This window comes from Anabrus simplex, chromosome 1 (genome assembly GCF_040414725.1).
Source record: "Anabrus simplex isolate iqAnaSimp1 chromosome 1, ASM4041472v1, whole genome shotgun sequence".
Classification (NCBI taxonomy): domain Eukaryota; kingdom Metazoa; phylum Arthropoda; class Insecta; order Orthoptera; family Tettigoniidae; genus Anabrus; species Anabrus simplex.
The window spans coordinates 1115441113-1115467332 of NC_090265.1; the positions used below are offsets into that span (position 1 = coordinate 1115441113).

The window sequence follows — 26220 nt, forward strand, 5'->3', positions numbered from 1 at the left end:
CCCTCTCCACCGCCTGCAGCTCAATTACCGCTCTGTTAAGAGAGGCCAAGGAGTTACTCTTGTCCCTCCCTTCGCTAGAACAACCTCATATTTAAATGGGTTTTACTCAAGTGCTGCTCGTACCTGGAACCTTATACCATCTGAGGTAAAGCTACTTCCTCTTCCTCACTTCCTCTGCGAAGTAAAGAAAATGTATATGTAAATAGAAACCCATATGTGATGTATATAACTTGTATAAATTAGAATTGCAAGAAGGATGGGTGCAAGTACAGGTGTATGTGGGCGAATGTGTATGCGTACGCGTGTGGGAGTGGTTGTGAATGAGTGTGTATACAGGGGTCTGAGTGAGAGTATAAAGGGCTGAGTGTTCTTACTCTAATATTTTCAGGATAAATCAAGATAATTATTATTCTAAGGGTAGTGTAAATATGTAAATTTAAAATTGTATACATAAGTTTGTATGTAAATATTCAGTAGAGTTTATGTACACATGTGGAGATGGAGGCACTTCCGTGTATGTGGGGCTTGCCCTTTCTCCATCTACCACCCCTAAATTGTACATGTACAATTTAAGGAAAATAAATAATAATAATAATAATAATAATAATAATAATAATAATAATAATAATAATAATAATAATAATAATAATAATAATAATAATATCATCTCATCCCATGCAGAGAGAGGTACACGATGTACAGGTATGCCGAGGAGCAAACGTCGATTCCGATCACTACCTAGTGAGAATAAAGGTAAAATTCACCCCGAAGAAAATTCATCATAAGAGGTCACACATACCGAAGTTTGACACGCCACAGATTGGAAACATTAATCTGCAAGAAGTGTGGGAAAGGGAACATGCAGGCACCTGGGAGAAATTCCGCAACAAAATCATCCAGAAAGCTCGAGAGCAAATTCAACTGAAAAAGAATACTAAACACGCTTGGTGGAATTCTGAATGTGAACATGCCTTGAAGGAACGAAAAGAAGCATTCCAGAAATACAACAGCATGAAATCACCAGAAAACCAAACATATTTCAATGAAACCAGAAAACGAGTATCCAAAATCATCAGGCAGGTCAAGAGAAAACACTTGAAGCAACAACTGGACTCGATTGAAGATAACTTTTGTAACTACAACGTACAAGATTTCTACAGGGAATTCAGAGGACAAGTCCGTGGGTATGCTCCTCAAAACCTGGCTTTCAAAAGATCAGATGGAAAACTTGCACTCTGTAATCAGGAAAATTGTCAGGAACTAGCACTTTACTTCGCTGATCTCCTCAACTGTCCAGAGCCCCTTACAAGATTCCATCAAGAACCCCCAAGGCACACTTTCCCAGAATCTTCACCACCGACAGAGGAAGAAATTCGCGGCCACATCCTGAAACTTAAAAACAATAGGACTTCCGGAGAAGATGGCATCATTGCCGAACTTCTGAAAAATCTTGGACCTAACTCCCTCAAGGAACTCACTCAAATCGTTACAGATATCTGGCAATCGGAGAAATTACCTCAGGATTGGAAGTGTGCCCTCATCCACCCATTACACAAAAAGGGAGATAAGACTGACGTGAACAATTACAGGGGCATTTCTCTTCTCCAAGTGACATACAAAATTCTTTCAGCTTGCCTTTTGAAGAGAACCCAGGAACAACTTGAAAAAAGTATTGGCGAATATCAAGCAGGCTTCCGCCCTGGTCGCTCGAGTGCAGAACAAATATTCAACTTGAAGGCAACTCTTAAATACAAAGCATTGAGGAACAAACCGGTCATCTGCATTTTTGTTGACTTCAGGAAAGTGTACGACTCGGTTGATCGACAGTCTCTCTTCGTTATTCTTGAGGAACTGGGGCTTGATTCCAAGACCCTCAACCTCATCAAGGCAACACTCACTGACACTATCTCCAAAGTTAAATTCATGGGGGAGATCTCTGAACCATTCCCGATTAAAACTGGCGTCCGACAAGGTGACGGGTTATCTCCGCTTCTTTTCAACCTCGTCCTAGACAAAGTTATCCGTGAGTGGGAGAAGGCATTGAAAGACATGGGATACTGGCGCCCGATACGACTAGGACGATCCAAAGACGGTATTGAGATATCATGCCTCGCTTTTGCAGATGACCTTGCCATACTGACAGATGATGTAGTCACAGCCGTTAAACAAATTGAAACCCTTAGTGAATGTGCTGGAAAGGTTGGTCTACAAATTTCCTTCGAAAAGACCAAGTTCTTATGTTCAAAACTTGACATCCAAAATTTGAACACGACATATGGGCAAATCAGCCGAGTACCACACTTCAAGTACTTGAGAGAAATACTTGAACCAATGGGAGGCGAGAAGGCTGCCCAGAAAACTCGCCTACAAAAATTTCGGAAAGCCTACGGTAGGGTTCACAACATATACAATAAAAAGTGCTTGTCCCGCCATGCAAAGATCAGACACTATAATGCAGTAATCAAGCCCGAAGTCTTATATGCCAGTGAGACCCTTACACTAAATGGGAAAGGTGACCTAGAAAACATTTTAAAAGAAGAAAGAAGAATCCTGAGGAAAATTCTCGGCCCCCGAAAAACAGAAGATGGATATAGACTGAGGTCACGCAAAGTGACAGAAGAGCTTTTCAACATTGCAGCAGACATCCGCAAAAGATGTCTGAAATTTTATGGGCACGTTCGCAGACTGCCGGCAAGTAGACTGACACACAAGATTCTCACCTACATAGAACATCTAAAAAATATTCCATGGGTACTGGAAGTGAAGAAGGATCTGGAAAAAGCCCATATGGACTCAACTGACACCGCGGACAGAAACCTCTACAGGAAAAAAATTAATGGATGGAAAGTGCAACCAGAGAACGAAGTGAAAAAGAAGACTGGAGCAAAGTGGACAGAAAAACGAAAAAGGATCCACGGAGAAAGGATGAGAGCTGTTTGGCAACTCAGAAAACAGAATCGTTAGAGCTTTGCATGATCCATTGGGTCCATTCGCACATAATAATAATAATAATAATAATAATAATAATAATAATAATAATAATAATAATAATAATAATAATAATAATAATAATAATAATAATAATAATAATAATAATGACAACAACAACAACAATAATGTTATTGGCTTAACGTCCCACTAACTACTTTTACGGTTTTTGGAAACATTGAGGTGCAGGAATTTAGTCCCGCAGGTGTTCTTTTATATGCCAGTAAATCTACTGACATGAGGATGATGTATCTGAGCACCTACAAATACCACCGGACTGAGCCAGGATCGAACCTGCCAAGTTGGGGTCAGAAGGGCAATGCCTCAACCGTCTGAGCCACTCAGCCCAGCAAGAATTTCTTTAAATCAGATACATTTTTGAAGGAAAACTGTAATTTAGTTGTGAAGAAATGAAATATCAATCTGCAATATCATCATAATCTTCTTAGCGTTTGTCCCGCAATGGAGTACGGTCTGCTGTTTTGCAAGCCAGTTTCCACTTGGTTCAATTAAGGGCATCATTTGAAACAAGATGAACATAGCGCATGTCTTCTTAAAGGCGATCAAGCCAGCGTTTCTTGGGCTGACCACGTCGCCTATTTCCAGATGGTGTGATGCGAAGTGCTGTCTGTACAACAGACAAACCTTCTCTACGCATTATGAGGCCATACCACCAAAGTCGGGTCTCACACATACTGTCTACGATAGGTTCAAATCCCATGATTTTTTATTTTTTGCTATTTGCTTTACGTCGCACCGACACAGATAGGTCTTATGGCGACGATGGGATAGGAAAGGCCTAGGAATGAGAAGGAAATGGCCATGGCCTTAATTAAGGTACAGCCCCAGCATTTGCCTGGTGTGAAAATGGGAAAACCATGGAAAACCATCTTCAGGGCTGCTGACAGTGGGGTTCGAACCACAAGCTCACAGCTGTGTGCCTGTAACTGCACGGCCAACTCACCTGGTAATGCCATGATTTACTGTATTTCTAGGATGTGACATGATCTAGCAGGGTCAGTCCAAGTGACCAGCGAAGCATGCACATCTCCATGACATGAAATTTTTGCTCGTGCTTGACTGTTGCTGGCCAGCATTCAGAGCCATTGTACTGGGTGTACAACAGTCCTGTAAACCTTCAACTTCAGGTGGATTGGTATCCAATGATTGCAAAGAACACCAGTAGTTTTAGGCCACTTCAGGCCGCATTTACTCGTGCACAGGCGTCTGAAATAGTGTCATACTCAGCGTTGACCAAAGAACCACGGTACTTAAACTGTTCTACCTTAATGAGATCTTGGCCATCTACTGGAATGGTTCCATTTGTCTGCGGACCACACTCCATGTACTTAGTTTTCTTCGTATTGAGTCAAAGTCCATGTGCTCTTAGTTTTTCGTTCTGCTTCTTAACCTGCTCTTGAATCTGTTGATGCTCCTCAGCAGCCAGTAGTACACTGTCATCATACAGGAATGACCACGAGGGTAATGACTGGATATCGGAGGTGACTGTGTCCATACACAAAATGAAGAGAAGCGGTGACAGGGTGGATCCCTGGCGGACACCAACCCGAATAGGGAATGGCGGTGAAATTCCAGTGGGGCATCGAACGGCCCTGTTATTGCTTTAATAGAGCAAATTTATCCAATGGACATACTCCTCAGGGACGCCGTGATCTAAGTGCATGCCAAGTCAGTTCAAGAGGAATGCAGTTAAAGGCCTTTTCCAGATCCAGAAGGCAATGTGGAGTGGCCTGTTGTTTTTTCCCCCCAGTGTCTTTCCATAAGCAACCAAACTGCATGAATGGAATTAATCGTTCCATAACCTTTCACAAATCCACACTGCTTCGGAGTGACGTTGACAATACTCCAAGGCGCTGATCTATGATCATTCAAAGAACTTCATGGCATGACATAGTAGGCAAATAGGGCGATGTTCTTTTTTTTTTTTGCTAGTTGCTTTACGTCGCACCGACACAGATGTCTTATGGGGATGAGAGGCGATGGTTTGTGCAATCACTGACATCACTCTTGCCCTTTCAAATAGGCACAGTAATGCTTGTTGACCAGGACGATGGTAGCACTTCTTCTATGATAAACTGGTTGAATGAGGTTGCAATCAGCTCAGCACCATGTTGTCCAAGCGTTTTCCATGCTTCACCTGGAATGTTGTCAGGTCTGGTGGCCTTTCCAGGTTTCATTTTCTGCATGACCTCCTGAACTTTCGAAGAAGTTATAAGTGAGACGGGTCCTGAGATTGGTATTGCACTGTGTATTGGAGATGCAGGAATTCTTTGTTGCAGATCTTGGAAAAATGCCTGTTCCAGAATTCATTTGGTTTCCGGAGTATGTTTTCACTACATCCTTGATATATATCACATGCCCAATATCTTGGCTTAGGCCATGACGTGATTGAGCCAGTCGGTAAATACCTTTTCCTCCTTCTGGTGTATCCAAATTCCAGTGGGGCTCATACACATCCTTAAAATGAGCAGCCTTAGCTATAGCTACAACCATTTTGGCCTCAAACTTAAGTCTCCTATATTGTTTGAGGTTGCCATCAATGCCAGTGTAATCTAATATCTCATATTTACATAACATTCTCCCGCTTTGACACCTGTATTTCGATTCGACTGAGTATAGGAGCGATAAGCCTATCCAACTAATAATATGTAGCCAATATGCCATACCAGATATCACCTTAATGAGACCATCAAATGTTCTAAGATCTCTGGTAAGGGGGTTTACTCCTTGTAGCCTATCTAAGGTAGTTTTTTGAAACAATTTTTTCAATTTGTTTCATGCTGCACCGACACAGATAGGTCTCACGGTAACAATGGGGTAGGAAAGAGGTAGGATGGGAAAGAAGCGGCTGTGGTTCTAATTAAGGTACAGCTCCAGCATGGTGTGAAAATAGTAGGTAGTACTGTACCATCTGTTACTTATCGTATTGATTTTAGAAAGTGATGGGTCCTTTTGAGTACTGAACAACAAACGCTCCAGAGGAACCAATTGAATTTTGTGTATTATTATTGGATTAGCAATTCTCAAAGAGTGTGCCCACAAATTGCATAGCTGTGGCATTAAAAAAAAAAAAAAAAAAACACTGGGAAAATATGAACATATAAGAAAGGGCATGTGTGTTAAATATTTTTGTAATATTATTCACTAACCAGCAAAGATAAGAAAATTACTGAAAAAATAAAAATGTTCTGTCTGTAATATTACATTATTGTTGTAAGTCAGTGGGAAATGGGGGATTGTTTACATTTACACAACTGTTCATTATAGGGCAGAGTCACAGAAATAAACCTATAATTTGTAATCTACCGAGCGAGTTGGCTGTGCGGTTAGGGGTGCTCGGGTGTGAGATTGCATTCAGGAGATAGCGGGTTTGAACCCCATTGTTGGCAGTCCTGAAGATGGTTTTCCGTCGTTTCCCATTTTCACACTAAGCTGTATCTGAATTAAGGCCACTGCCACTTCCTTCCCACTCCTATCCCATCATCACCATAAGACCTATTTGTGTCAGTGTGACACAAAGCCAACTGTAAAAAAAATTGTAATCTACAGAAAGTAATCTCTCCTATTTCTTATTTTAATGCAAGCCAGTGCTGAAAATCCCTGTTCACACAGGTGTGTTGTTGAAAACTGAAGTAGTATAAATACAGCATGAGTGATCTGCATGTTTCTTGAGCATTCCAGTGGGTTGGGTTTGTGATCTCTTGGGACTGCTCCATAGCATGTGAAAGTCTTCTAAAGCAATTCAAATATGCCGTAATATTTCACTAGGTAAAAGTGTGTGCTGCAATCCAAAAATGTGTCCCCTGGTTTAGACTGTTACTTTCAAAGCCTATAATAAAAGACATGATATTATTTTGGGCTCATGCCATATATGTCGAGAACCAGATGAAAGGAGGAAAGTCAACAGGAGCTGAGAGCCAACAGTAGACATGTCTAACCTAATATGTCCCTAAAGAAAACCAAGTGAACAAGTCCTTCTTTCTCTGTACCTGATTGATCATCCTGAGAATCTCAGAGCTTGAGCAATCACCATTACTGAATGCCTTTCTCACATCTGTTAATGTCACTTACATATGTTTGCTCTTCTTTGTTTGGTGATCTGAACTCCAAAGTAGAGTCAGTATTGTTAAGCAAGTTCCTATATTTCTTCAGAATAGATCTTCTCCCCAATTTGGTTTCAACTTGTCTTTCCACTCTTCTGCACACAATTCACGTTAAAATTTTACACGCATAAGAAATTATCAATAACTAAATTTGTCAGAACTTCTTCCTTTCGGTACAGAGACAACAACATTCTTTTTAAATTCAGATGCTTTTCCTTCTGTCTTGCGTATCTAGTATACAAAATGGAATAGTTCTCTGCAATGACTGTTTCTACCAAGTCAATTAGTAATTCTGAGGGCACATCATCCATTTCAGGTGTGTTATTCTTCAATCCTGATCATTCTGACTTCAAATGCATCAACCATTTCACAGATTTGATAGACTATTCTATTTACAGTGCATTATCATGTATTCTCCTTCTTCTTTTTTGGCCTGATTGGACCACTTCATTCAATCCTTTTCTAGTCATCATCTTTGATAAGTTTTCTTTCCAAATTGCCCAGTATCTTTTCATTTGTTCTGATCTTTTCTATTGTTCCTCATCTGTAAATACCATTTTTATTGTATGTTATTTGTCTATTTTTTGTTTAAATATTTTTATGTTTTTCAGTTTTAATTTTTTTTTTGTTGTTTTGCAAATTGTCCAGAGTTATTTCTAGTTCTTCCATATCCTCTCTAATTTCCTTAATCCATTTTACTTGTTGGTTCAGATTCCAGAGTTTCTCTGTAATTTTTCTTGGTAATCTTCTGGTGTCCTCATAATGTGAACAAAAAAAATGGTCCTCTTCTTCTGTATAGTATCTGCGCTGGTCTCCAGTTCATTGTACACCACTTTATTTGGAACTTTCCACCATTATGCATCTTTTTGATATTTTTTTATTTATGCATGTTCTACTTTTGGGATTTTGTTGATTCTGTTTCTTTGAGTAACTTTAAAAAGAGCTTCTCTTCCATATGTCACCTCTGGTTGAACCACTGTCTTGTAACGTTTTAATTCTGTTTTGATCGATAGACTTTTTTATTGTATGTAGACCATATTAATTTTTGAGCTCTTATCATTTCATTAATTCTTTCTTGCCATGCAATATCATGTCATGTATTATTATTATTATTATTATTATTATTCTTCTTCTTCTTTTATGACCACATAGGATCACTTTAGTCAGTCCGTCGTTCAGGTCTCTTTGAAGGGATTGTTCGGGCTTTGCGGTCCTCCCAGTACTTCTTCAGACGCTCCGATCTTCGTGCCCTTTCCTCAGTTGAAAATGTGCGTGTTGTTGGTTTGTTTTGTGTAAGGGTAAAGCGGAGGTTTGTATTCTTGAGTTTTGTATTCAATTTTATCTTATTTTTGGTGTCTTCTGTTGTAAGGCCTATTTCCTTCAGATCCTCTCTTACTTCTCTGATCCATTTACATCCTGTTGTGGTATTTTTTGAGACGAGATTGTGTTGTACTAGTTGTTTCAGAAGTCTCGAGTCCTGCATCCTCATGATATGTCCAAAGAATCCCAGTCTCCTCTTACGCATAGTATCTGTAATGGGTTCTAGCTCTTTGTACACGACTTTGTTAGGTATTAACCGCCACTGTCCATCTTTCTGATATTTTTTGTTGATACAGGTTCTTCCAATCCTCCTTTCAATTTTCTGAAGTCTGTCAGTCTTTGATTGTTTATTCAGGTAAAAGAGTGTTTCTGCTGCATATGTAGCTTCTGGTTTTATAACTGTGTTGTAGTGTTTTATTTTTGTATTTATTGATAGACATTTCTTTTTGTAGATATCCCATGTTAATTTTTGTGCTTTAGCTAATCTATTTGTTCTTACTTGGATTGAGATTTTTTCATTTAAGTTATGTGTTATTACTTCTCCAAGATATTTAAACTGAGTTACTATTTTGATTTTATTACCATTTATGGTGACTTCTTTTAGCTGTGTTGGTTTTTGGGGCATAATTTCTGTTTTTTCAAATGATATTTTGAGGCCAATTTTATTTGCAATGTTTTGAAGTTCTGATATCTGGGTTTTTGCTTCTTTTATGTCCACTGCTAGTAATGCTAAATCGTCAGCAAAACCCAGGCAATTTGTTTTGATTTTTCGGCCAATCTTTATTTTGGGGGGACATTTTCTAAACCATTCCCTCATTACCATTTCTAGAGCACAGTTAAATAATAGTGGTGAGAGCCCATCTCCCTGCCGTAGTCCAGTTTTAATTTCAAATGTCTCTGATGTTTCCCCCCTAAACTTCACTTTTGACTTGGTATTGGTGAGAGTCAATTTTATCATGTTTATTAATTTGGGGTGTAGTCCAAGGTGCCTTAAAATTTTAAACAGAGATTCTCTATGGATGCAATCATAAGCTTTCTTGAAATCTACAAATGTTATCACCATATCTCTGCTTCTTCTCCTGTTATAGTCCATTATCAACTTAAGACTCATGATCTGATCAGGACAGCTCCTCCAGGGTCTGAAACCTCCTTGATATTCTCCTAGTTCTTTCTCAAGTTGTAAACTTATCCTATTAAGGATGATTATTGAAAATATTTTGTATGTTATGTCTAGGAGAGAGATTCCCCTGTAGTTATTAGGGTCGGTTTTGTCCCCTTTTTTGTGCAGAGGATGAATGAGGGCTGTTGTCCAGTGTTCTGGTAGTTCTTCTTTAATCCAGATAGAGACAAGTTGTTGATGGAGGGCAACTTTTGCTGAGGTTCCTGCATATTTCCAGATTTCCGCAAAGGTCTGATCTTCTCCTGGCGCTTTGTAGTTATTATTATTATTATTATTATTATTATTATTATTCCTTTATTTCTATGGTGTGGCTCAGGCTATGAAGCCTGCCATTCTGTTAAACCATGCCTTATAACACTACAATGTATAGCTGTAAAAATAAAGTGACTGCTCTCCTGAACGTACGTCCCCTTCTGGTACCTTTGCTACTATTTGGAGAGATGCAGTGTTACATGTTCTTGGGCCACGGTCTGACATGGCCTGATATCTATAGTTGAAATGGACCAATTTTGCATGCTACTATTGTGGTGTAGTGGTAACGAGTTGGACTGGTATACAACGTACATGAGGTCATACATTTGAACGCAACCTACTGGTTGTTATTTTGAGAGAGAGAAAATATAAATGCTCATGTCTCTTTTACAATTGTTTTAGTAATTAACACCAGATTCATAAATTCATTATGCCATGACTTTATCATTATTTATTATGATTAGGGGGCAGATGTTGTTGAAATGTCACCTTCTTTCCCCTTTGCAATCGAACATTGCTCAGAAGCAGACAGAAATTCATTCTGCAATATAATGAAGGATAAAAACATGTTTTTATTTTGTATTTATTTTTACATTATTTGCTCATTTGGGATGATTAGTCATTATTTCATCTTTCAAAAGGGTTTTAGGTCAATATATAGCACTTTGAAATTTTTTTAGATCATTTAAAAAATGTTTTATATTTTTATTTGTCAGACATAAAAATCAACCAGTGACAATATAAAGGAAAGGATTATACCTTTGAGTCTTTTGTATTCAAGATATGTGCAGAAACACATAATAACTGATAAGTAGGAGAAAGTATTTCCAGCCTTCGCACCTACCCCTACAGTCAGTCATTTACTTCCATGTACCTCAAGGCCAAGAACAAATGGAAAGGAGAAGGGATTGCAAACAACAGTTAACTTTCTTCTTCAGTAAAGAATTATCCTCCTGAGTGTGTACTATAGCTCCGTACAAGAAAAATACTGAAAGCAAAACCATCACAAGGTGTATTTTTAAATTAGCTGGTGAATGAATTTAGAAAAGATGTGCTTATGATGGATAGGCATGTTTTATTTTTTAAACTGTGCAATGTTAAAAGGAGTGCGGAAAGGAATTTATCATATAGCAGCAAACCGAATGAGGAAAATACCTCAAATCTGTAATAAGTGCGAGGAACAACAAGTTTTCCAGGTTCTTCAGGGGTGAATCATTATGTCCATATTATATACACTTCCAAGTAAATTAGGAGACAATGTTTTCTGCAAAAACAAGAGCTGTGCAGTGAATAGAACAGGGGTATATTTATTTGTAAAATTATGGTTACACAATCACCAGAATTCAGTGTGGTCAAATATTTTTAAGTCATCTATATATTAAAAATTATTACTGAAAACAGCTTTGTCCAGTCTGTTCTACTGGACCAAATTGCTTCATTTTTGTTTTATTCTCTCTGGAATTACCTGCCGGAGAATCACCAAGCATTGATAGGTTTCTAAGTTCCCTCACCTTTGGGTAATCATAACATAAAATCATTAAATGATCATTCCAATAATTGCAGGCGAAGGCATACCTAGTCCGTAATACTTTCTGTACTTAGCGGGATGCACACAATTAAGGAATAATATCTTTACGCAAAGATATCGGCAAAGGTAAACTACTACATATGACAGTGACTACAGGCAAACTTGCAATTTCGACCAAACTTGGTACACATATGACTTAATACTATCTGGAGAGAAATAGTGTGGGGCTAAGACGCCCCTAGCATCCTTACGAATAGGGTTTGGGAGGGAGTAACATAAAATTCATCGTAAATGACCAATATTAGTGTTGAATCCATACTTTTTTTGTGGTCACTGAGATGAACTGTGACACTATGGATGCCATCTAAGTCCAAGTTCAGGCTCCATCGGCATGCGGGTCAGAAAAGGTGAAAAAGAAATTGTCCAAAATGACCGAGATTAGTATTGAATTCACAGTTTTCAGTTTCACTATACTGATTGGTGATAGTCCCAATGACAGTTGGAATCATGTAAATCATATCTAAAGCGCAACGGGTAAATACATACGATTATAACTTATTTTTATTATCTGAAAGGATCAATTACTTCCCAGACAATCTGGGCTGCCACAAGTACAAATTTCCATGTGAAACAAAATAATCTAAAATGAAAACTTTAAATTAAACACAACAATAACTCTAAAAGCGAGCAAATGGCTGCACAGTTTGGGTCATGTAGCTGTCAGCTTGCATTTGGGGGATAGTGGGTTCAGACCCTACTGTCGGTAGCTCTGACGGTGGTTTTCTATTTTCACACCAGGCAAAAGGTGGGACTGTATCTTAATTAAGGCCACCGTCGTATCCTTCCCCCTTTCCTATCCCATTATTGCCATAAGACCTCTCTGTGTTGGTGCGAAGTAAAACAGACATTGATAATCCTGAAAGTAAACGTTCAAAAAAGTATACTGACAGCACATGGAGCAATTTTATATCAAGGCACATTATCTTGAGTTTTTTTAACTTATTTTACAGTATTCTTCCACAAATTTAACAGCATTTTATTGATCATTTTCAGTGTTTTAGGTTGACAACATACACCCCCTAATTACAACCTATGTCAGAAAAGTTTCAGGACTGAGGTCGTAACAAATAGAAAAGTTGCACTTACCAAGTAATGATCTTGGCTCCTGTCGAAGTAGACCCCATGGCTATCTATACACAATTGCCAGCGTTTCTGGAGGTCTTGGAAGCAAGCAGAAATTTCAACTGCGATGCTTGTAAGTTCATGTGTCACAGCCCGCTGGATATCTGTGATATTTTAATGAAGCTTTCCTTTCAGTCGCAATTTCACACGCAGAAACAAGAAAAAATCACAAGGCGAGAGGTCAGGTGAATATGGTGGATGTGGGACGACAGTGACAGAATGTCTGGTCAGATGCTTAGTAACAGATAAAGCAATGTGAGGTCTTGCATTGTCCTGCAGTAAGAACCAGTCCTGTGACTGCCACAAATCAGGATGGTGACAGACTGCTTCATGATAAAGTTGATGAGTAAATTTATAATACCAATATAGTTGGTCCATTCTTGAAAATTTATAGTTTAAATTTAATTTCATTTAAATTTACTTTAATTTAAATTTATAATTTAAAATTTATAATGTCCAATAACGGACCAAATACAGTATATTGGTATCATTGAACTGCTTGTCGCAAATGTTTCAAGACTTTGATGTAATGAGTTTGGTTCACTGTTTCACCTGGTGGAACATACACACGGTGAACTAACCCTAATGTCCAATAATGGACCAACTACATTGGTATTAACCCTTTACTGTCAAAAAATGCGATCAACATTGTCTTTGTTCTCAAAGGTTGATGTTGAGCTTTTAACGAAGCTGGTGATTCAGGACTCCGCCATTCTGTACTTCGATGCTTCGTGTGGGGGGTCATACTGTTAACATCAACTTCCATCCTCAGCAATAATCTTTGTTGGAAATACGGGGTCACGTTTGGCTCTATCCAGTACACCCACAGAAATTCTTTGTCCTTCCTCTTTATGGTCGTCTGTTAGGGTGTGTGGGATGAGTTTTGCATTCATTTTCCGTTTCCCTAAATTGCTGCGTAAAATCTTATGACACGTCACGATTCAAATTAAGTTCTTCTGATATCGCACGCACAGTTACACGATGGTCTTAACTGTCTTACACGCTCCACATTTGCATCGGAATGTGCTGTAGACAGGTAGCTAGTTCTGGGATCGCCTTGCACTGAATCTCTGCCTTCCCAAAACCTTTCGTGCCACTCGAACACACGACTTTTTGACAGTGCATCACCTCCGTATGCTTACGTAATCATTGTCCACGTTTCACTAGGGTTTTTCCTAAGCTTAACACAAACTTAATGTTCACTCTTTGTTCACAATCAGTGTCCATTGTGTCACTGCCACTAAACCAAACAGTGTTGCTAAGCACAGCCCTGCCACCTACTGCGTGTGCGTGGAAACACGATCAAGGCTATCTCAGAACATACACATACCAGGTAACATAAAACCAACATTTGTTCCTTTGTTCGCATTGCAACCTCAGAAATACAACAATTGTCCTGGAACTTTTCTGACAAAGGGTCTATCACATTTTGGCTTCAAATGGAATGAAAGATTTTATTCTGAACAAAAATATTTTCTGTGGCATTAACAAAACATCATAGTGGCATCTGTCTTAGAAATGCAGCTGAGTGGACACGGAGTCAACTAGTCTTTCCAAATAACTTTTCTCAGCCACAGCATCCCGGTATCTTGGATGGCAATCGGGCCAATTTTTCCATATATGCTTCTTTAAATGTGTCCACATATTCTCAGTTGGGTTCAAGTCCGGGGAGTGAAAAGCCAGTCTATTAATTCGATATCCTGTCTGCTTGCAAACCAGTCTCGAATCAATTGAGATGTGTGGACCATATGATTATCCTGCTGAAATTGAAGAATTCCATCAGGATAGAACAACCTAGTATAAAGAATCATATATGGTAACATTCCAGCAACCGTTTATTCTTATCCTGGTTCAATTTCCTTGAAAGTAGCAGCAGTATGAAAGGGATTCCTTTCAACCACTGTCACTAAACTGGCATCCTGCTGTAGTGCTGAAATTTTCCTTCTAACACTCCCAGCTTTGCAGGCAAAACTACCCAAACATCGATAATTTTGCACCCATCTGCAAATTGTTGAAATGTTTGGATGCCAATAAACCAGGTTCAATGAAAGCCTGTAATACACTTCATTTTGTTCCTTCGCTACTTTGTGGAGTCATGTCAACAATCAACTGCGAAGTCTGAGGCAGAAATGGCATCGTTGGTTATGTCTAGGGCCCGGATTTAAAAAATGCATATGTGCACATGCAAATGCACATTTTGAATGTTAGTGCACATACAGATATATATTTCTCTTATGTGTGATTGATCATCTAAGATTTCTGAACGAAATGAAAAATCTAATGAACTATATATGTTGTACATTCCTTGGCAACAATAAAAGCCTTCCCTGATCATGGAAAGTGATTTCAGTGTCGTAATACAAGTAGGTAGACGGATAATGATCCTTTTCACAACAGCTATTTCCTTATTTCTGACATTGCTTTCTCCTTACAATACACTCCCAAGGTTTGCTTAAACAAGTGCATTCATCTGTTAACTTATTCTTCATCTACTGTAGTGTCTTAACGGATTAAACTGTAAAAATGCCTAAGAGAAGAGCTCTAGGTCGTTAATATTGTGAGGAACTTCATCCTTAATCCATGCTTCACACATAGACGTATATTTATGTCACAATATCCATTGTCATGTTCCAGCAGCCTCATAATTGTTTTTAATTCCACAGATTGTCACCGTTACTGTACTCCACAACGAATTTTGCTTTTAACTTGCATATATTGTTACAACCTCAAGTCTAATGTTTTTATTGTATTGATAGTTGATTATCATTTTTTATTACGACATGCTTCATTTTTTAATATGATGATAACATTCTCTATATTTTAAGCTCAGGGCCCTGACCTAGTTTTTGTTACATTAATGGCTGATGATGTTTGCTATGTCGAATGAAACATGTCCCAATATTAGACACTTCATGATTATATTATAATTCAATGTGTGTATTGTAATGTGTGGAATAGGTGGTTATAAATAAAAGAATTTTATAATTTTAAAAGTGTAAAATGCAATTTAAAAAAAAGAGAAATTCAAATTGAACAGCATTCAAAAATAACTTCACATTTCAGATCAAAAGAATGGAGTAAGAATACGCAACAGCTACTTTTAACAGACGTGAAAACACGGTGTGAAATTAGTACATTTTCTGATGATATTAATAAAGCTTTTGTATGCAACAACATTCTGCTGCACAAATTGAATAATCCATATCTACGCTCGTTTCTTGAAAAGTATTGTGATAATCTAAGGATACCAGATGAATCCACCCTTAGGAAGCTTCTGTCATGGATTCAATATGGTCTGACATGGGAGGGAACTGTGCCTGGATAGCGGTAGATGAAACAACCAATTCGTGTGGCCAATACATTGCAAACTTCATAGTGGGTAAATTATGTTCAGGAGAACCCGGCAAACCTCATTTACGTTCGTGCAAAGTGCTAGAAAATGCTAGGGAAAAAACAACCACACTACAGTCGCTACTCGTAGATTTGTCAATGATTCCCTGCGGCTTCTGTGGCTTAGTGAATTGGAGCGTGATTGTTACAAAGTGTGCCTTTTAGTCACAGATGCAGATTTGTATATGTTGAAAGCTGGTCAGTTTCTTAGAGTATTTTTTCCAAGTATCATCTATGTCACATGGTTGGTCCACAGATTGCAACATACTGCAGATGAGAGAGTACCCTCTTTCCATCTGTCAACAAGAGACTTACAGTAATTGAAAATCTTCCACCTTTTTGATACTTTTTATTTGCTTTTTAGCAAATTAATTAATTATAAACATTACATGTTTCGTTCTCACTTGAGACCATCTTCAGCTATTGTTAAGCTTAGGTGAATCACTAAGTTTCTGAGTACATTAATTTCAGGTGCATTGTTCCTCTTAAAAACTATCTGAATATAAATTAAAATGATGTTAAAACAATGTGGGGGTTAATGGGTTGATGAAATGAGACAGGATGAATACACAGTTAGCCTACTTAAAAAACTATATCTATTCATTGGAATAGTTGTTAAAAGTTCCAACTCTGTTACACTAAAAATATCTGTTTGTCTTCCAATTAAAAGTTAAAAAAAAAAAAATTATTGACTTCTTGACACTGTTCTAATTATTGTTGAATGTTCATTTCTTTCACTCCTTATTGGTTGGCTGTTATTTATTTTGAGCTTGCTTAGTGTGCCCTAAATTGAGTCTAAAGCGGAACTATGAAGCTGATTGCCATTCACTTTTTGAAAAGGGAGCTTTGTCTCAATTTCTCGAATGTGTTTTCCTGCGTTGACCCTGGGTCTGCTAATCCTGATTTGGTTTCTTCTTTCAAAGATGTAATTTCTGATGCAAATTCAAAATCTTCAAGAAACGCGTTTGTCTTGTCTTCGAGCCAGATTGGTTCCTCTTTGATCTCTACTTTCACGTCCATCTTACACTGCAAATAAGTAGTTTGAATGAGCTGAGGTTGTAAACTTCTTCCAATGATGCTGCACTGCCACTTCAAAACCAAACCGGATTTTGTGAAACAGGTTAGTAATCATAAATGAAAAACTGCTATCACTTAATAGCCTAAAGATCATCTTCTTCTTGATATTTGAATGGGCTTGGTATTTGACTGACACCCAGTTACAATACCTTTAAGAATGAAACACTTCACAACACTATTAACCACGATTTATGATGTTCAATAAAAACTTTATACCACAATTTCCATAGCTGGCAAAAAACTGTGAACTTCTTGGTAAGTACTGTATAGGAGTCGCACATTAGTATGTGGGATTAATAGCCTAAAGAGAATACAATGAATAATTCAGTCAAGTTATGTTATGCTACTTTTGCTTTTGGTAGATCACAAACGGGCTCTATAAAGATGAAGTAATTTTCGAAAACCAAGCCTGTGAGTCGGGTGCTCAAGGAGATGATTCTACTAGACACCTGGCACCAACTGACAGATAAACAACTGCAGAACCTTTAGAAGATAGTACTGAACCAACTCAGGTCCTTCAAGCAAACTGTCCTGATGCTCTCTCTCTTTCTGGGTGGGTGGGTGGGTACGGGTGCGTGCGTGCATGCGTGCATGCGTGCGCAGAAATTAAGCCTAGATACATCTCGAAGAAGACAACCAAGTTGATGAAAAGCACAGTTCTCATACTAGACAACGTCTTATACACTTGAAGGAATTTTTTACTGGTTTAACTGTGGGAAGGTAAAATGTTGTATCATCTTCTTTGTCAAGTAATGTCATATTCCTAGATTTTCATAGGTGATGCATGATCACCAAAGTAACGCTCTGTACAGTTTAATGTTGTAAATTTTAATTAGCTATTCCTTGCCTAACTATACATTATTGAGTAATCAGTTGTGTTATGTGTAGTAAAACCTCTTGGTTTTATGATGCAACTTTTGATTCCTTTCACAGTATGGTTGTCAGAAGGGTATATGCTGCATGTAGGAAAAGCAAATAGATTAAATTAGACCTGAAATGGTGAAATATAGTGGGAAGGCAGGGATGAAATGACTTCATAGAGTAATAAGATTAGCATAGAGTGTTAGAAAGATACCTTCTGATTGAACAAAAGCAGTAATTGCATTTATCTATAAGCAAGGGAAGAGAAAGGATTTCAACAACTATCGAGGGTATCTCATTGATCAGTATACCAGGCAAAGTGTTCACTGACATCTTAGAAGGGAGTGGTTGAGAAGATGTTGGATGAAAACCAGTGCGGTTTCAGACCACAGAAGGGCTGCCAGGATCAGATTTTTAGTATGCGCAGGTAATTGAAAAATGCTACGAAACCTTTCTGGACAGTAATAAAGAATCTTAGGAAGGAAGGAAGGGAAAAAAGGAAGGGTTTTGGGTAATTCAGGTGAACTCATAATAGATCCCAGGGAATCACTGGACATATGGAAGGAATATTTTGAAAATCTTTTCAACATAATATAAGTAAATCTTCCTGGTGACACTGCGAACAACCAAGCTTTAGGGGAGTGAAATCTGGGAGGACTCAGGATATGTAATTCATAAGTTAGAAGTAATAGACATGAAAGTAGTGAGAATGATGGTATAAACAGGTGGGAACAATGGCAGGCAGGTACTCAGAATGAGGAAATAAAGGCTAAGTTAGGAATGAAATTGATGGACGAAACTGTTTGCATAAACTGGCTTTGTTTATGTTTTGTAGATCTAGAGAAGACATATGACAGAGTACCCAGGGAAAAGGTATTCACCATACCAGAGGACTATGTGATTAAAATCAATCAAAGTCGTTTAAGATGACAACTGAGCTGCAGTGAGAATTAATGGCAGAACAAGTTCTTGGTTCAACGTACTGTAATCTTTCACCTTTGTTGTTCATAGTTTACATAGATCATCTGCTGAAAGGTATAAAGTGGCAGGGAGGGATTCAGTTAGGTGGAAATGTAGTAAGCAGTTTGGTCTACACTTACGATTTGGTCTTAATGGCAGATTGTGCTGAAAGCCTACAGTCTAATATCTTGGAACTTGAAAATAGGTGCAATGAGTATGGTATGAAAATTAGCCTTTCCAAGATTAAAATGATTTTAGTAGGTAAGAAATCCAAGAGAACTGAATGTCAGATCAGGGATAAAAGGATGGAACAGGTAAAACATTTCAAGTATTTAGGATGTGTATTTCTTAGTATGGTAGTATAGTAAGTGAGATTGAATCAAGGTGCAGTAAAGTTTATGCAGTGAGCTCGTAGTTGCAATCGACAGTATTCTGTAAGAAGGAAGTTAGCTTCCGGACAAAACTATCTTTACATAGGTTTGTTTTCAGACCAACTTTGTTTTAGGGGAGTGAAATCTGGGAGGACTCAGAATATGTTATTCATAAGTTAGAAGTAATAGACATGAAAGGAGTGAGAATGATGGTATAAAAAGGCGGGAACAATGGCAGGCAGGTTCTCAGAATGAGGAAATAAAGGCTAAGTTAGGAATGAAATCGATGGATGAAACTGTTTGCATAAACTGGCGTTGGTGATGGGGTCATGTGAGGCAAACGGAGGAGGATAGGTTACCTAGGAGAATAATCGACTCTATTATGGAGGGTAAGAGAAGTTGAGGGAGACCAAAACGACGATGGTTAGACTCAGTTTCTAACGATTTAAGAGATACAGAACTAAACCAGGCCACAGGGCTAGTTATAAATAGAGGATTGTGGCAGCTTTTATTAAATTCACAGAAGCTTGCAGACTGAATACTGAAAGGCATAATGGTCTATAATGAAGATGAATGAAGATGTATGTATGTATGTATGTATGTATGTATGTATGTATGTATGTATGTATGTATGTATGTATGTATGTATGTATGTATGTATGTATGTATGTATGTATGTATGTATTCATTAGGCAAGCAGACTCTTTATATACTTGTCATCTTGTTCCTAAGACTGTGTTTACTAATGGACAATGGTTCCATTTAGTAATGTCAAAAATCCAGAAGATATGTAAGTTGTCATTCAAAATACAAGTGAGCAAGGCCAAGGCAGCAATACAGCAAATACATAAGGATTATTTATAGAAAAATATTATTGTAAAATGATTTAACTCTAATGGTCATACAGGGAGAGAGTATAGAAACAGTGTTACGTGATTCTTGCTCTGCGAACCCTCATTTTGTGTTCTGTACCTCAAACAGTATGGAGGAAAAATTATTTTAACACTGATCCTAATGGTTTTAATAATAATAATGATAATAATTCTTCTTGTTGTTGTCGTCGTCGTTGTTGTAGTGCAGGTTGGCCACAACCAAAGCAAAAGTTGCACAATGTTCGGCTGTACTTATCAGTCTACTAAAAAATAGTCCTCTCCAGTCCCATAAGTCTCTCAGCCATGAGTGCTTTCTTCGACTGCGACCTTGATGACCATAATTTTACCCTGTTTGATCAAATTTAGTAGGTTGTACTTATAATTCCTCATAATCTTTTCTTGATTGTACACACCAACATTTGTTCTCCCCTCATAGGCCTGAGCACGACAGTCCCATGACAGCATGGAGTCAGTCCACGAGAACCATAACATCCTTCAGAATACCCACAGCTCAAAGGAATTTATTGGGTTGATGCCTTATATGTTAGGCCCCTTTAAACAACAAGCATCATCAGCAGCAAGGAATGTATTCTCCTACTGGAGTTACATTTCAGAATCTTTGTTTCAACTCCGTACAGAAGCACTGAATATACGTAGCATCTGATGAAGATGTGTTGTGCTTCCATGTTGAGCTTCTGTCACACAGTCGATTCCTCATTTTCAGAAAGCTAGCACGAGCCATTTCTTGTACATTGATCTGTAATTCCAGTCCAAGTCCTCAGTAATCCAGCTGTCTAGGTACTTAAACCTTCCTTACTTGTACAAGTTCTTAAGAACGTGCGTGTTACAAGTTCTAGTAATGACCATCACCTTTATCTTGTCAGTGTTAATTTTAAGTCCAATAGAGGTAGGTTAGCAATCCTTATAGAAAAATATTATTGTAAAATTATTTAACTCTGATGGTCATACAGGGAGAGAGTATAGTAGCATCTTGGATTGGAAAGGTGTGCCAGTCCAAATGATGAGCCCAAATAGCACATGATGGGTGAAACGCTGCACATACACATGACCTGACAACCCAAAAGCTGACTCTTTTGCTGTGATTTCTCGATCAGCTATTGTGAAGCCTTAATTGGCAATGTTATGTGATAACTCTTGTTCCATTAACTTTGAATCTAATTTTGTTCCATGCCTCAAACAATTTGGAGAAATATTTTAATAATGATTCTAATGGTTTTTCATATTTCATACAATACTGTATTGGAAAAATTATAGTGACATCATTTCATTCTGGCAATTTTGTGTGTTATGTATGATATTCACAGAAAGTATGAGGTGTGTTCTAGTATTGACAGAAAACTTTTCTGTGGCTGATTGTGTTAAGTCTAATTCTAATTTTGTCACGTCATTCAAACAATTTTGTGTTTCAATCAATTACTGCCTTCAGTGACAGCAGAAAGGTATTCTGTTGCACACTCCAGCGGGGGCAGACTCTTCAATAACTGTTCCTCCTCTTTATGTATGGTGTCTCTGTCGTCCTACTGGCCTTTTCCCATCAATCAGCAATGTCAATCCAGTCTTTGCAACTGTTATTTCAGCAGCTCGAAGTACATGCCCACACCAGCGGAGACGGCAACATTCCCGATACTTTTTAGTGATTGGTGACACTCCATTATGGTTGCAAACTTCATTGTTGGTGACATGAAATGAAATGTCGTATGGCTTTTAGTACCGGGATATCCCAGGACGGGTTCGGCTCGCCAGGTGCAGGTCTTTCTATTTGACGCCCGTAGGCGACCTGCGCGTCGTAATGAGGATGAAATGATGATGAAGACAACACATACACCCAGCCCCCGTGCCATTGGAATTAACCAATTAAGGTTAAAATCCCCGACCCGGCCGGGAATCGAACCCGGGACCCTCTGAACCGAAGGCCAGTACGCTGACCGTGCAGCCAACGAGTCGGACGTTGGTGACATGATCATACAGTGTCAAGCCAGATGTCCATGGAGCATTTCTGCTTCTAACATATCAAGTCGATGTTGCCAGCATTCTGCACCAAATAGAGCAACTGGACACACCACAGATCGATAAACTTTAGATTTTAGCTGGTCTGGAATCTTCTTACCACATACGACACCAGACAATGAGTGCCACATCAGCCATGCGCTGCTCACGCGATTTGATATTCAGGACTGACGGTTCCATCTGCAGTAATTTTCTAGCCAAGATATTTAAATGATATTCTCTTTGGAAGGTCAACACCATTAATTTGAATCGTATTCAGATCATTTAGATCTGCTGTCAAATATTCAGTTTTCTTAATGTTGAGACTTAGTCCAAATTCTGTGAGGCAGTTGGTCCATGCCTGGATTTGTAGTTGGAGGTCAGTCTTATCCTCAGAGGTCAAAAGTACATCGTCAGCATAGAGCAACGTCCAAGGTACAGATTTCTGTAGATCTCTGTAACAGTATGCAGAGGAGAGGTGAGAGTACAGATCCCTGATGGACACCAACAGAAACAGAAAAATCACCAGGTAGTCCAACCACCGATTGTAGTAGGCTCTTTGGGTTGTGGTACAGCAGTTTGACCCAATCTATCAGCTCTACAGGGACACCATGATCATAGAGGGCAGGCCAGATTAAGTCTTGTCGCACATGATCAAATGCCTTTTCGAGGTCGATGAAAACAAGGTGTAAGTGCCTCGTTTTCTCACAGTGCTTCTTGATGAGCAAGCAAGCAGTATCACATTCTTTAAAGAAACCACACTGGTTGATGGTGAGGTGGACAATTTGCCCGATTCTGTGATCAATAATACACTCGAAAACCTTCATTGTGCGAGACAGGAGGAGTACTAGGTGATAATTGGAACATTCAGCTGGACTACTCTTCTGCTTCCAAATTAGGATTGTTGTACTACAACATCCACTCGGCTGGTATCCGTCTCTCTTTAATTATCTTATTGAAGAAACATGTGAGCCATTGAGCTGAGTCCCAGTGCTTTGATTTTCAGACTTCTGCAGAAATATCATCTGGTCCATTTACCTTCCCAGACTTTATCTTGCTAATCATTTCAATGACTTCTGCCTTGGTGAATCGGCTGATGGGTCCTTATGTTGGTGTGAACTGTGGAATAGGATCGTCTACCATCTTCAGCCTGTGTCTACTCATGGAATGTTGTATATTGCATTCAGCTGTGTCAAGAATCCAGATTTACAGTTGTCATTCACAATACTAGTAAACAAGGCCATGAAGGCAACAGAGCCAATACAAATACTGTACTGATTCACATAAAGGACGTCACCAAATAATGAACACACCCCAATTTTCCCCTTAAAATGATTGGGGGGGGGGGGGGAATCCTCACTTTAATGGATGCATTTAATTTTCAACAAAAATTGTCTTAGTAATACTTAAAATCATAAAATCGGACAGATTATAGTAAGCAATAAAACTAGTAAACAGAGATTAATAACTAGGCTTAGTTGTGCTGACTAGGCAAGACACATTTTGTGAAGGCTAGTAATTATTTCTATACCATGTATGTAAAGGACATAACAGCGTGCAGAAGTTTCAGGGTATGTGTAGTGTTTATTGGCGAAGATGGGAAAGGTTTTAAATAACAATAACAATGCATGGAAACTGTAACTGTGATTGGTAATTTTTACTGTGCACAAGATGCACTGAATGGCTAATAACCCAGTGTTATTGAAATGCCTGTAGTAGTTGGTTGAGTTGACCAATGGACAGAAATAAGTCAAAAAGTTACATAGCAAGTTTTACCGTAATAGTAGCAATAAAATGATGGCAAGGTCTTGTTTTACCAATAATTATGGTTAAGGTAAGCTACCTGCTATCTGTGCTTAGTTACAGAAGTTAAGCAGCTGATACTAGTTACTGAAGCCTCGAATGTAATAAGACCACTAATGCATCATTTTTTGTAGTTGCTACTGGTTTGCTATTGATGCTATCAATTATTTTGTATTCGAGAGGTGTATACATCAATATGTCTAATTTTTTGTTACAGATTTTTCATTGCAATAAAGAAGAACACTAGATTTTTGTTATAAATATTTAGGGGAAAAGTGCATCCATTATGCAAATAAATATGATATTATTGAAAAATTTAACTCTAAAGGTTGTGAAAGTTGTGCATGATATAAGCGGAAAGAACAAAGAAACAGTGTGACGTGACTTTTGCTCTGTAAACTCAAATTATAATTCCTTCATTTTTCTTTGTTCTGATTAATTTATTAACATTTTCAAACAGTCATCCATAGGAAAGAGGCTATTGCTGCTTCAGATCACTATATATGGTATAATATGATAAACTGCTTTTAGAAATCGAAATTGTGAGAAAACAGGAAAACAGATTTTAGTGACCAATGTGAGGTTGCATTTGGGAGATTGTGGGTTCGAACCCCATTGTCGGCAGCCCTGAAGATTGTTCTCCATAGTTTCCCATTTTCACACAAGGCAAATGATGGGGCTGTACTTTAATTAAAGCCATGGCGGCTTGCGTGCCACTCCTCCCTTTCCTATTCCATCGTCACCGTAAGACCTATCTGATGATGATGATGATGATGATGCTTGTTGTTTAAAGGGGCCTAACATCTGAGGTCATCGGCCCTTATAAAACCTATCTGTGCTGGTGCGACATAAAGCAAATTGCAAAAATACCGTATATTAGTGAGTGACCCCTCATTTTAAAATACATTATCTGGAAATCCTCTAAAATCAGTAGTTTTTATGCAAAATTTTCTTATTTTCTTCAAGTAGTTCCAAGGTCTTCTGCTTGGTATCGCAATGTATGGGTAGATACTATATGGCAGATGGCGTCATTCCAAGGCACTCTGCAACATATCATCCATACTAGCACTATAGTAAGAAAATCGCCAGTTTCAAGTAGTAATGGGTTAGCATACTGTTTAAGATGGTAGGGTGAAGTTATTATGAGCTGTGGTTTGAGGCTTTGCTTCTATACACTTATGGAGTTACCTTTGCTATATAGTATACTGCCATGTCTGCTACAGGACATCCCTCTAGATGCAGCCTGCCCTCATTTGAAAGAAATTAAGCTCAGAGTTCCAATGGCAACAGCTAGACTGTAAAACACCAACTGCAGTTTCACCCAGGTACTTTGGAACCATGATTTTTCTTTTCTGCAGCATTTGTTGCACAAGCCACTAGTTCATATCCCATTTCCTTTGTTCATAACTGCTGTAGGATATTAATTTATAAATTTGTTGTATTATTCTTGATCTTTGTGCTAGCCTGTAATTTCAGGCAGATTCATAAAGATAATTCAAACTGATGTTAATACTGTGACACAATCAACTGGCAAACCAGGGAGGATGATTGTATGTTAACCCTTATAATGTAGCAGCAAACAATGTGAGACTCTACTGAACACTGTCAACAGATATTACAGGCAGGAACAAGAAGAATACTGAACAGAGTACATAAAAATCTAAAGTTAAGGTTTACATGCAGAAATAAGTTTAAATACTTGCAACTTCACATGAATAAGCAGTTTCACATTCACCACTACCCAACAACAATCACGTGAACACATTAAACCCCACAAATTGATAAGGCTCTATTTTCATGATAAAGTCATCATCAAAGTTCCAGAAATGAAATATTGATGCATACTGTTTGTTACTTGTAATATAGTTTAGGTAATTTAAAGCACATTACACCATTTAAACTCTCTTTTAAATCATATAGGCCTTTGACATTTTCCAATGATCAATTTTTGTGTCCCAACACTGTAGTAAAACATTTCTTCATGCTATATTAAAAACAATGTACTCACCCAGAATTCCTCCAAATCTGCAAGATGATCCACATTCTCAATTTTCTGAATCTTGTTTGAAGCCAAGTCTAGAGTGGTAATTTTTGTATTCTTTTCAAGATTCTCAATAACTGTTAATCCATTCTCAGAAAGATAGAGTTGATCTAGTTCTGTTAAACATTCAAGGTTTTCTATCTTTGTTAGCCGATTACTCTGCAACAGCAATTGAACAGAATAAATGAATAAATAAATAAATAAAATATAGCTCTATGTACATGATTTTTTAAGACTATAGTATCTAGGCAATTCAATATATCA

General features: G+C 38.1%; 1 protein-coding gene across 1 annotated transcript in view; it reads right to left on the reverse strand.

Moving 5' to 3' along the window:
* The window catches only part of sds22 (protein phosphatase 1 regulatory subunit sds22), a 214026-nt gene that overhangs the window by 25402 nt on the left and 162404 nt on the right, over window positions 1–26220 (reverse strand). Inside the window, exon 7 of the mRNA XM_067137327.2 lies at window positions 25924–26115. Within this exon, the coding sequence (XP_066993428.1) occupies window positions 25924–26115 (192 nt within the window). The remainder of the gene's footprint in view (window positions 1–25923; window positions 26116–26220) is intronic.